This window comes from Pongo pygmaeus, chromosome 12 (assembly GCF_028885625.2).
Source record: "Pongo pygmaeus isolate AG05252 chromosome 12, NHGRI_mPonPyg2-v2.0_pri, whole genome shotgun sequence".
NCBI lineage: Eukaryota > Metazoa > Chordata > Mammalia > Primates > Hominidae > Pongo > Pongo pygmaeus.
In genome coordinates this window covers 43,016,446-43,029,217 of record NC_072385.2, presented here as the reverse complement: position 1 = coordinate 43,029,217, position 12,772 = coordinate 43,016,446, and the positions used below count along the sequence as shown (strand labels likewise).

General features: G+C 39.4%; 1 protein-coding gene across 3 annotated transcripts in view; it reads left to right on the top strand.

Annotated features, from left to right (window-relative positions):
• Positions 1 to 12,772, top strand: part of ANAPC1 (anaphase promoting complex subunit 1) — a 117,557-nt gene that overhangs the window by 39,729 nt on the left and 65,056 nt on the right. For all 3 annotated transcript variants that reach the window (XM_054474990.1, XM_063648552.1, XM_063648553.1), the window contains 4 exons: positions 965 to 1,152; positions 6,026 to 6,100; positions 9,726 to 9,994; positions 11,592 to 11,683. In XM_054474990.1, coding sequence (XP_054330965.1) covers positions 965 to 1,152; positions 6,026 to 6,100; positions 9,726 to 9,994; positions 11,592 to 11,683 — 624 coding nt within the window. The remainder of the gene's footprint in view (positions 1 to 964; positions 1,153 to 6,025; positions 6,101 to 9,725; positions 9,995 to 11,591; positions 11,684 to 12,772) is intronic.

The following is a 12,772-nucleotide window of genomic DNA, read 5'->3' as shown; positions in this document are numbered from 1 at the left end:
AGACAGAGTTTCGCTCTAGTCATCCAGGCTGGAGTGCAATGGCGTGAGCTCGGCTCACCGCAACCTCTGCCTCCCGGGTTCAGGCGATTCTCCTGCCTCAGCCTCCCGAGTAGCTGGGATTATAGGTGCCCGCCACAATGCCCAACTAATTTTTGTATTTTTAGTAGAAATGCGGTTTCACCATGTTGGTCAGCCTGGTTTCGAACTCCTGACTTCAGGTGATCCACCCGCCTCGACCTCACAAAGTGCTTAGATTACAGGTGTGAGTCACCATGCCTGGCCCATAGTGACTTTTAATTTGTCACCCGAGCTAGAACATCTTTAAGAGTGAAGGGGAGCAGTTAGTAATTGCTGGGCAATGGATGTAAATCAGGACTGTCTCTGGCAAACTGGGCTATTTGGTTACTTTATTTCTGATTCAAAATTAATGATCGAAAAGCTGTCCTTGGCTGGGCACAGTGGCTCACACCTGTAATCCCAGTGCTTTGGGAGGCCAAGGCGGGTGAACCATGAGGTCAGGAGTTTGAGACCAGTCTGGCTAACATGGTGAAACATGGTCTGTACTAAAAATACAAAAATTAGCCTGGGGCAGTGGCAGACGCCTGTAATCCCAGCTACTTGGTGGCGGAGGCAGGAGAATCGCTTGAACTCAGGAGGCAGAAGTTGCAGTGTGCCAAGACCGCGCCACAGCACTCCAGCCTGGGCAACAGTGAGACTCCCTCTCAAAAAAAAAAAAAAAAGCTGTCTTCAGACCCCTTTCAAGCCCTGTTGAATTCAGTAGTTGGTTTTAGTTACAGATGATTGGTTAGGTAATGTTTGCATCTCATTGGCTCTTTAATGACAGTTTTCTTTTCATAATAATTGGCCTTTACATAGTAGAAGTTAAAAAAAAACTTGGTTATTGAAAGGGGAAAAGAAATGCATGCAGAGTAAGAATACTAAAATTAATCTTTGCTTTTAATAGTACAAACGTGTTTGCAAGCAATTAAGTTTATCCTGCCAAAAGAAATAGCAGTTCAGATGCTTGTCAAGTGGTACAATGTCCACAGTGCTCCAGGAGGACCCAGTTATCACTCAGAGTGGAATTTATTTGTGACTTGTCTCATGAACATGATGGGTTATAACACAGACCGCTTAGCATGGACTAGAAATGTAAGTAAATACAATTGTTTTCTTTATGAGTTATTCTGTTAATGTAATGGTTGCATAATTGGTAATATGACATTGAGACTACATAATAGGCATACCATATTCAAAATAATAGAATAATATTAAGGTTTATTGTATCTATATATTGTAAATCAAATCTCAATAATATTAACATTTTACTAGTAATTATAATTACTGAGCTTTGGAATGTTAAAGCATATATGACTATTTCTCATTTCACCTTTGTAAAATGACTGCAAGTTATGCTAGGATTAGTGATAGTCTTGGTTTTATTGATGAAGAAACTGGATCACAAAGAAATCACAGATCTGTGATTTTTTAAAAACTATGACTAGACTGCATCTTCTGACTCCTTGTTTAAGATTGTTTTCTGAAGACAAGATTGTCTTTTTACACACATGTTGCTTGGGATGTGAAGATGAAGGTTTGCTTTGAGGGAGATTTAAAGTACCTTAGCCTGACTATCTACTCTGTTAATGGTATAAAGTCTTACCTCTCGCCGTCTTCCCCCAGTAACATCCTTACAGGCCCTTATTAGATTATTTACAAAATCAGCAGAGTGGTGTCTTCAGTATTGGTGATCTCCTTCTAGCTTTGGAGATCACTCCCAGGACAACTTTGCCTGGGTCACTCTGAAAAAAAATCATTCTAGATTATAATTACCCCTTTTCCAGATAGCTCAGCTGTACCATTCTATGTTTTAGCCTTGTACAGCAAATCCATTTTTTTTTTTTTTTTGGAGACAGAATGTCGCTCTGTCACCCAGGCTGGAGTGCAGTGGCGCAATCTCGGCTCACTACAGGCTCCGCCTCCTGGGTTCACGCCATTTTCCTGCCTCAGCCTCCCGAGTAGCTGGGACTACAGGTGCCCACCACCACGCCCGGCTAATTTTTTGTATTTTTAGTAGAGACGGGGTTTCACCATGTTAGCCAGGATGGTCTCGATCTCCTGACCTTGTGATCCGCCCGCCTTGGCCTCCCAAAGTGCTGGGATTATAGGCATGAGCCACTGCGCCTGGCCAGCAAATCCATTTTTAAAGCTTGTTTTTTGTCTTAATTAGGAAAGGAAAATGTGGAAAATGGACGAATTAAGAAAATAATTATACTACTCAGAGATAACCACTCTAAATATTTTTGATGTTACCTTCTATATAAAAATACCAATGAAAATTTCCCCATCATTAAAAATTTTTTCTAAAAAATCTCCATCATTTCTTCACAGTGTAGTTTTATCATAACCAATAGCTAATAATTGTACCTTGTGAATCTGTTGTTTTCCTTATTGTGAGTAACTTATAAACATCCTTTTTCACGAATCTTTAACCACATCTCTAGTTACTTCCCAAGAATTGAATCTTAAAAGAGAAACTGTTGGGTCGAGTAATGTTTGGAAAGGGGTTCCCAGGTGACATTGTTACTAGCATCATTTTAAAGTGCCCATTTCACCAGTGTTTATTTGTGGTGTGGTGAACCTTTGCCAGCTTCCTGAGAAATTTTATCTTATTTCTGTATAAGTAAATGGGAATGTTTTTTTCAAAATTTCATCAGTTATTTATAGTTCTTATTTTTTGATTTGTATTTCATGTCCTTTGTCTGTGTTCCAGTCTCTTCTCAGTCCAGTGGCCAAAGTAATCCTGTTTGATAACGTCAGGTTGCGTTAGTCACGCCTCTGCGTAGAATCTCCCAGTGACTTCCCATGTCACTCAGAGTAAAGGCCATAGGCTTATAAGATGCCATGTGACCTAGCCCTTGCTCACCTTCCTGGTCTTATTTCTTAATGCTTTGCACACATCATCCCAGCCACATTGGCCTGAGCACTGCCAGCATGTTTCTGCCTCTGAGTGTTTGCACTTGCTATTACCTCTATGGAGAATGCTTTCCCTCCGACAAGACATGCTTAGGTCTTTATTCAGGTGTCACCTCAGTGCTGCCTGTCCTGTCTCTCTCTGTAGAATTACACCTGCCTCCATACCTTTAGTGCCATTTACCTGTTTTTTTTCTTCTCACTTAATTAAATATAATATACTATATGTTTTACTTATTTTGTTTTGTGTCCCTCCTCCCCCAACTGGAATGTAAATTCTAGGAAGTCAAAGATTTTTGCTTAGTTTTGTTTACTACTCTCTCTTTCCAGGACCTGTGGTATTGCCTGGCGTAGAAGGGTACTCAGTGAACATTTGTTGAGTGAATGCCGTTTTCCATCTGAGTGAGATACTGTTTTTAAGAGTTTGTGTCTATTTCAGCACATGAAGGAATTGCTGTCTGCAATTTCCTTGAGAAAAATCTTATGGGAAAATAGGGACAATTTTCTTTTCTTTTCTTTCCTTTTTTAAGACGGGATTTCACTCTGTCGTCTAGGCTGGAATGCAGTGGTGCTATCTTGGCTCACTACAACCTCTGCCTCCTAAGTTGAAGCGATTCTTGTGCCTTAGCCTCCCAAGTAGCTGGGATTACAGGCATGCACCTCCACGCCTGGCTAATTTCTGTATTTTTAGTAGAGACGGGGTTTTGCCATGTCAGCTATGCTGGTTTCAAACTCCTGAGCTCAAGTGATCCTCCCACCTTGGCCTCCCAGAGTGCTAGGATTACAGGTGTGAACCACGGCTCCTGGCCTTCTTTTCTTATTTTAAACAATTGTATCCAAGTGACATTATCCCCAATTTTTCTGTTCTTTATTACATGTGAAAAGATTAAGCCTCATAGAAACTGGATTTCTACATTATGAAAAAGCATGTCAGCTTTCTGTAGTTTTGTGTATCATTGTCCTTGGAACTTGTTGATGAGTACAGATTGTTGTGTCCTAGTCTCTGGCAGAGAACCTATGCCCCTTCGCATTTTCATGTTTTGGGGAGGACTGAGCACCTACCCATTTTTTCCTTTGCAAAGAAGACATGGCTCTTTGACTTACTTATTGCATGATAATTATAGAGGAAGGAATAAGGAAATCAATTCTTGAGGCCAGGTTGCTTTGCCATTTATTTATAGGACTGCATGGTTAAACCCTTGCTATCTTTTGTCCTCGTAGTCAAAGCTTAGGATGAAATGGTCGTCATTGGCAAATGGTTTTCATTTTGCTTTGTTCAGATTTATTCTTTTTGGTTTCATATATATAATGTGGTGGAGTACAGAATTTCTGCCAATGACTAGTTACACAATTTTTGGCATTTGTTTGTGCTTTCTTTAATTTCCTGATGTGTTAAATGAGCACACTGGACTGTACATTGTAGGAACAGTTGCATTTGGGGTTAACTTTTTGTGGCTTTTGGGCTGCTCTTTTTTTCATTAGATAAATATTGAATCCCTGCTGTGGGCCAGGCATGATGCCGGGTTTCTCATATATACCCCAAACAAAACAGATTGTTCCTCTGGAATTGACTATCTTGGGGGAAACAAATAAATAATATTTGATACATGTGTTATGATAGATAAAGGGTAAGGGTCCATAGGAGCATATAACAGGGTTGGCTAACCTGAGACACATTGAGTGAAGATTAAACAGATCCATGTATGGCACAAAGAGCCATCCTTATCAGGCAGTTTCTACTTTCTCATAACTCCAGTCCTTATGAATCTGTTAATTATAGCAGGGGCATTCTTTTTGACTGTGGGACTTTGTGTGTGTTATATTTTGGTTGAAGTTTTAGGTTAGATAGTTACTGTTATATTTGTTGCTTTGATTTCACTGTTATTACCAGGTTTTTTATAATATGTATGAGTTGGGCTGTTTTTTATTTGAATGCTTCACAAGCAGATCTTCTCTCTCAATAACATTCAGTTTTAAAAATCACTTTATTGCTACCTGTGTTTAGGTTTTATATAGAAATCAACTCTGTTTAGGTGAGTGAGTTGATAAATATGTAAGTTTTTCAGCATTGGAAAATAGCCATTGCCATTGATAGAGTTCCAGTTTATTAGTTGATGGTCAATGCCCATGTGGAGCAGCTGGGGCAGCGAAGATTATGCCAGGGGAAATTGAAGAAGAGCAACTTGTAGAAAACTGCTTTTATGTAGTTGTATTAGTTAGAAGATAGGCTCACTGTTATAATAGAAAGGCCTCAAAAGATACAATGGCTCAAACACAACAAAAATGTCTGTCTTGCTTACATAACAGGGCTTAGCAGATAAACAGGCCACACAGTTATTCAGGAACCTAGGTTGATGGAGGATCTTTTGTCTTCGGTTCAAAGATTGCCATTGGTTGACTGCATTCCAGTCAAGTGGAAGGGGCAAAGAGCCTGGAGGAGCAAAGGTAGGACTGGACTGGTCCTGGAAGTGATGACAGTGACTTCCATTTATAATTAACTCTGTCAAAGGGTCACACCTAAATTCAAAGGAGGCAGACGTATGTATGTAGTCTGGCTGTGGGTTCAGGAGAAAGAGGAGAAAAAAGATTTTCCAGAGTAGCTGCTTGTCTCTGCCATAGAATTGTTAGATAGTTTACTGTAGGTGGACTGTAAATAAATGTTTGCTTAGTTCTAACATTTGACTGATATTGGGCTGATCCTTTGAGACTTGGTATATTGTGGATATGCCTAAAGTTTCTTTTTCTACCGAAGATGTGATGTAATCTATGTCATTACAGAAGTAGGAGAGGGAAGGAAACTACCATTAAAATCAATACTTAGGAGCCCAGGCACTCTTCTAGATGTTTGCATATATTAATATGATTTCATTTCATCTTTACAGTAACTTAGAAGAAAGATATTTAAATAATGACTTTCCAGATCAAAAAATGAGTTTTGATGGCTTTTCTCAGTTTTCATAATTGGGAGAACTGATTTCTGAATCCTTTAAGTTGATCAGTTGACAGGAATGCATTTATGATTTTTATCTTTTCTTTTGGGGTTACTTTTCAGTTTGACTTTGAAGGATCACTTTCCCCTGTCATTGCGCCCAAAAAAGCAAGGCCTTCCGAGACTGGATCTGATGATGTAAGCATTATTATTTCTTGCTAATATAAATTTATGGGTATTCATACTATTCTTCCACTTCTGTGGTATTCCTATCAATTCCTATATCTTTCCAACACCTTTCACTTTATTTATTTTAATACTGAATAGCAATTATTTTGAAGAGTAGGATCTGTTACATTTTCTGTGGTCTTTAATGATTATCTAAAAGTTAATATATGTATTACTGCATTCTTTCAGTTTGGGTTTGTAGACATTTTATTATCAACTGATCACCTGAAATGACAGCATTTACCTTTTTTATGCAGTGTTTTTTAAATTAAGGTTCTCAATCATATCAGGTTCCATGGTGTATTCCTTCTTTTTTTTTTTTTTTTTTTTTTTTGAGACGGAGTATCGCTCTTGTCGCCCGGGATGGAGTGGAATGGCACGATCTGGGCTCACTGCAATCTCCGCCTCCCAGGTTCAAGCAGTTCTCCTGCCTCAGCCTCCTGAATAGCTGGGATTACAGGCGCCTGCCCCACCATGCCCGGCTAATTTTGTAGTTTTGGTAGAGACAGGGTTTCACCGTGTTGGTCAGGCTGGTCTCGAACTCCTGACCTCAAGTGACCTTCCTGACCTTGGTGTCCCAAAGTGCTGGGATTACAGGCATGAGCCACTGCACCTGGCCTCCCTGGTATATTCTTAAGTGGTCCAAATATATTTTTTTAAATTGTGGTGTAATTTACAAAAATGAAATACATCTTAAGTTTACAGTTTGATCAATTTTAATATATGCACACTCATGTAACCTACAATCCTATAAAGACACAGAATATTTTTATAACTCCATAAAATTTCCTTGTGTGGTTTTTTTTTTTTTTGAGACGGAGTCTCGCCTTATCGCCCAGGCTGGAGTGCAGTGGCACGATGTCGGCGCTCCACCTCCTGGGTTGAAGCGATTCTCTTGCTTCAGCCTCCTGAATAGCTGGGATTATAGGCATGTGCCACCACACCTGGCCAATTTTTGTATTTTTAGTAGAGATGGGGTTTCACCATGTTGGTCAGGCTGCTCTTGAACTCTTGACCTCGTGATCTGCCCACCTTGGCCTCCCAAAGTTCTGGGATTACAGGCATGAGCCACTGGGCCTGGCCCCTCTTGCTGTTTTTAATCAGCTTTATTCTCTTCTTCTAGCAATCACTGATCTGAATTCTGTCACCATATCTTAGTTATACCTGTTCTAGAACTTGATGTAAATAAAATAATATAGTATGTAATCTTTGGTATAAGATTTATTCAGCATAATGCTTTTGAGATTCATTCATATTGTTACAGATACCAGTAGTTTGTGCTTTTTTATTGCTGAGTAGTATGAATATGCCATAGTTTGTTTATCCATCCTTCTTTTGCTGGTAGATATCTAGGCTATTTCCATTTTTTTTTAAAGTCTTATGAATAAAGCAAGCTACTGCCAAAATTCACTTTGTGAATATATATTTTCTTTTCTTTTTTTTTTTTTTTTTGAGACAGAGTCTTGCTCTGTCATCCAGGCTCGAGCGCAGTGGCACGATCTTGGCTCACTGCAACCTCTGACTCCTGAGTTCAGGCAATTCTCATGCCTCAGCCTCCCCAGTAGCTAGAATTACAGGTGTGTGCCACCATGCCTGGCTAATTTTTGTATTTTTAGTAGAGACTTGATTTTGCCATGTTGGCCAGTCTGGTCTCAAACTCCTGGCCTCAATAATCTGCCACGTTGGCCTCCCAAAGTGCTACGATTACAGGTGTGAGCCACCATGCCCAGCCCGTGGACATACAGTTTCTTTTTTTTCTTTTCTTTTTTTTTTTTTTTTTAAGAGACAGGGTGTCACTCTGTTGCCTACGCTGGACTGCAGTGATGCTATCGTAGTTGACTGTAATCTCGAACTCCTAGGCTCAAGCCATCCTCCTACCTCAGCCTCCAAGTAGCTAGGACTACCAGTATGCTCCATCATGCCTGGCTAATTTTTAAATTTTTTTGGTAGAGACAAGGTCTTACTATAATATGTTGCCCAGGCTGGTCTCAAACTCCTGGGCTCAAGCAGTCCTCCTGCCCCTATCTCCCAAAGTGCTGTGATTATAGGTGTGAATTTTAATTTCTTTTAATTTAATTTAATTTCTTTTAAATTAAAATTCACATCTGTAATTTTACTTTCTTTTAAATTAAAATTCACATCTGTAATTTTACTTTCTTTTAATTTAATTTCTTTTGAAATGAAAATTCACGCCTGTAATCACAGCACTTTGAGGGGTAGGGGCAGGAGGACTGCTTCAGCCCAGGAGTTTGAGACCAGCCTGGGCAACATATTATATAGTAAGACCAGTTGTATACCAAAAAAATTTAAAAATTAGCCAGGCATGATGGCGCATAACCTGTAGTCCTAGCTACTTGGAGGCTGAGGTAGGAGGATGTTAAACACTCTTTCATGTGCTCATTAGCTGCTTATGTATCTTTTTGTGAAGTTTCTGTTCAAGTCTTTACCTACTTGTAAATTAGATTTTAAAAAATATGTAAGCTGTTGAAGTTCTTACATGTTCTACACATGAGTTCTTGACCATATTTTCCCTTAGAATATGGCTTTAACAGTGTCTTTGATGAGCAGAATTTTTAATTTTAATTATCCAACTTATCAGTTTTTTATTTTATTTTATTTTATTTTTTGAGATGGAGTCTCACTCTGTTGCCCAGGCTGGAGTGCAGTGGCATGATCTCGGCTCACTGCAAGCTCTGCCTCCCGGGTTCATGCCATTCTCCTGCCTCAGCCTCCCCAGTAGCTGGGACTAACAGGTGCCCGCCACCACACCTGGCTAATTTTTTTGTATTTTTTTTAGAAGAGATGGGGTTCCACCGTGTTAGCCAGGATGGTCTCGATCTCCTGACCTTGTGATCCACCTGCCTCGGCCTCCCAAAGTGCTGGGATTACAGGCGTGAGCCACTACACCCGGCCCAGTTTTTTATTTTATGGTTAGTTCTTTCTGTATCTAGTCCAAGAATTTTTAATTTAGAATAACACATTGTATTAAGCCTTATAAAAACACCCGTAAATTCCAAGATCTGGAAATAGCATAAACCACGTTCTCTGAACCAAATGCAGTAAATCACAAGTAGAACCAAAATAGACTGAATATTTGGAAAATGTAGTCCAATCAGTCTGAATATAAAAATCAGTTGATTATTAGATTGTATTACTAGCCCTGTCATCTTATACATGTGGAAAGATGAATACACCAGCTGAATGCAAGTGGACCTTCCTTCTTACCAAAACACAGTTCAGTGTAGTGGCCACTAACTTGCCATCTACTTTTCCTATAAAACCTAGCCTGAAATAATCTTAAATTTTCTCTCTCAATCTCTACCTAAATAGTATAATTCTTCTCCCAATGTCTTTCCTAAAAGGACATGACAAGATTTTTTTTAATGGTTTTTAAAGGTGGCTTGCCTTAACATTTATAACTGGCTTGCTATTTTATAGTTACTTCATTCTTAGCATTGTCTTTTTTTTTTAAATATACTCTTAGATCAACTTAATGTGAAAATGAAACTTGAATTATTTTAAATGAATTAATTTTCTTATGATATTATAAGGAGGTATTATTTTTAAAAATTAATATTCTTTTTATTCTTCTCAGGACTGGGAATATTTACTAAATTCAGACTACCACCAGAATGTTGAGTCTCATCTTTTGAACAGATCTTTATGTCTGAGTCCTTCAGAAGCTTCACAGATGAAGGATGAGGATTTTTCACAGAATCTCAGTCTGGATTCTTCTACACTTCTCTTTACTCACATACCTGCAATTTTTTTCGTTCTTCACCTTGTGTATGAGGAGCTTAAGTTGAATACTCTAATGGGAGAAGGAATTTGTTCACTTGTTGAACTTCTCGTTCAGTTGGCAAGGTAAAGTTGTTTGTAGGTTAGAAACTGCCAGGAAGTCCTGAGATGACTGTCTTTTCCATGATATCATATAGGGACCTTGTAAATAAGTTTCTGAAATCTACCTTCTCAGAAAACTAGGGCATCTCTGTAAAACACAGAGTTGTTTGAAGAGACTGGTTTTTTAGGGCCTGTGAGCCATGCAGGGATTTTTAGTCTTTGTCCTGAGATTAGTGGAAGGTCACGAAAAAATGGAGATGACCTGCTCAGATTTTCATTTTGACAGGATGACTGACTGGCTATACTACGGTGGGAGTTCTAGAATAACATCTGCTGTTTTGTAATATCCGCATTCAAATAGTGCTTTATAGTTGACAAAATCATAGTTTACATATAAAGTCTCAAACAAGGTAAGTTTCCTATTTTAGTGATGAGGAAACTTGCCTAAATTTGTTTCCTGGGATATGAGTGTTTGATAGTTGTAGACTCATTTTGCTATGCTATCCTTGTTGCAGTTTGAGGTTGTCCCTCTCTTTGAGGCACTCATAGTAGATCCACAATAAGATAGTTCTAATAATACGTTTCAACACCTTTCAAGAGCTTTGAAGCACCTTGTGTATGGCTCAGAATTCTAGGGTCATACTTATGTGTTGTTTGACCTTTATGACCTTTGGTGATAAAGAAGTTGAATTTGAATTGAAAAGTCAACCTCTGAGTTAAGACATAGTACATTTTCTAATTTCTGTTGTCTTTTTTGAGATCTTGAAATTCAATCCTGAGACATGGCAGTTTTAATCAATGGTAAATATCTCTTAGGATGTCATTACTATCATGAAAATTCTTTTGTAATTAAGTAATTTCCAAACCATAATCATGGCTGTCTGAAATAAGTAATGTGTATGATGTTTTACATTTTTTTTTTTTTGTGAGATGGAGTCTCGCTCTGTCGCCCAGGCTGGAGTGCAGTGGCGCAGTCTCGGCTTACTGCAAGCTCCGCCTCCTGGGTTCACGCCATTCTCCTGCCTCAGCCTCCCGAGTAGCTGGGACTACAGGCGCCCACCACCGCACCCGGCTAATTTTTTGTATTTTTAGTAGAGACAGGGTTTCACGGTGTTAGCCAGGATGGTCTCGATCTCCTGACCTTGTGATCCGCCCACCTCGGCCTCCCAAAGTGCTGGGATTACAGGCGTGAGCCACCGTGCCCAGCGATGTTTTACATTTTATCAGGTTTTTTTTTTTTTTTTTACACATATTTTATCTTATTTAATCTTTAAAACTTCAGAGTAAGTGAGCTGGTATTGCCCCATTTTCTAGAAGAAAATACTGAGGTTTATAGACATGACTTATGGAAGATCACACAGCTAATAAATAGCAGAGCAGAAACTAGATCACGGTGCTTTTACTGTGGTTTTACTTCCACAAAATTTAGCAAAAAGAGATTGGGTTGCATTTGTCGCACTGGGTACTTTAAAGTCCAAAAATACAATAGAGAGACTCTAGATTTGGTTATCTTTCTCATAAGTAAGTTTTTAAATTGAAAGATTCAACTAATGAATCCTTCCAATTCTGTTAGGAGAAAGTGTTGTAATACTTTCTTTTTTACATGCTCTTACTGTTTTAGGGACTTAAAATTGGGGCCTTATGTAGATCATTACTATAGAGACTACCCAACACTTGTCAGAACTACTGGACAAGTGTGCACAGTTGATCCAGGTAAGTGGTCGTGCTTTTAAATATTTTCTAAACAGTGTAGTGATATTTCCTTGTATCTTTCTCAATGAATAGCAGAGGATGTATTTCTTACCATTAGCTTCTAAGTCAGGGGCAATGCCTTTCCACCAGGCAGATTTTAGTTCATAGTGCTTGTTTTCTGACACGTAGTAAGCCATAATATCTTCAGTGTATAGGGAAAATTTTACCCATCCCTAAGATTCTGACTTGCAAAAGTCAGAGAAAGAGCTTCCAGTGTCAAGGATGCCTTTTTTTTTTTTTTTTTTTTTTTTTTTTTGAGATGGAGTCTCGCTGTGTCACCCAGGCTGGGGTGCAGTGGCGCGATCTCAGCTCACTGCAAGCTCTGCCTCCTGGGTTCACGCCATTCTCCTGCCTCAGCCTCCTGAGTAGCTGGGACTACAGCTGCCCGCCACCACGCCTGGCTAATTTTTCTGTATTTTAAGTAGAGACGAGGTTTAACTGTGTTACACAGGATGGTCTTGATCCACCCGCCTCGGCCTCCCAAAGTGCTGGGATTACAGGCGTGAGCCACCGCACCAGGCCGCCAAGGATGCTTTTAACTTAGACTTGTACTGTACAGTTAGTACCATTAACCATATGGTACTTAAATTCAATTAAAATAAAACATATATTTCCTCAGTGTACTAGCTGCATTTTGAGAACTCAGTAGCCACATGGGGCTAGTGCTACCATATTGGACAGTGCAGATACAGACACAGAACATTTCCATCACCACTGTACTATCCTAGACCCTGAGTTAAAGGTACTGAAATTTGGGGCCCAGTTGTTGGAACAGAGCTGAATCCTGGATGTTTCTTTTGTTTTTTTCACCTTTAGGGTTAGGGCAAAATTTTTGGTTAGATTCTTTTTTTTTTTTGAGACAGGGTCTCACTCTGTCGCCCAGACGGGAGTGCAGTGGTACAGTCTTGGCTCACTGCATCCTCTGCCTTCCAGGCTCAAGCGATTCTCCTGCTTCAGCCTCCCAAGTGCCTGGGATTGCCTGGGATTACAGGTGTGTGCCACCATGCCTGGCTAATTTTTGTATTTTTAGTAGTGATGGGGTTTCACCAT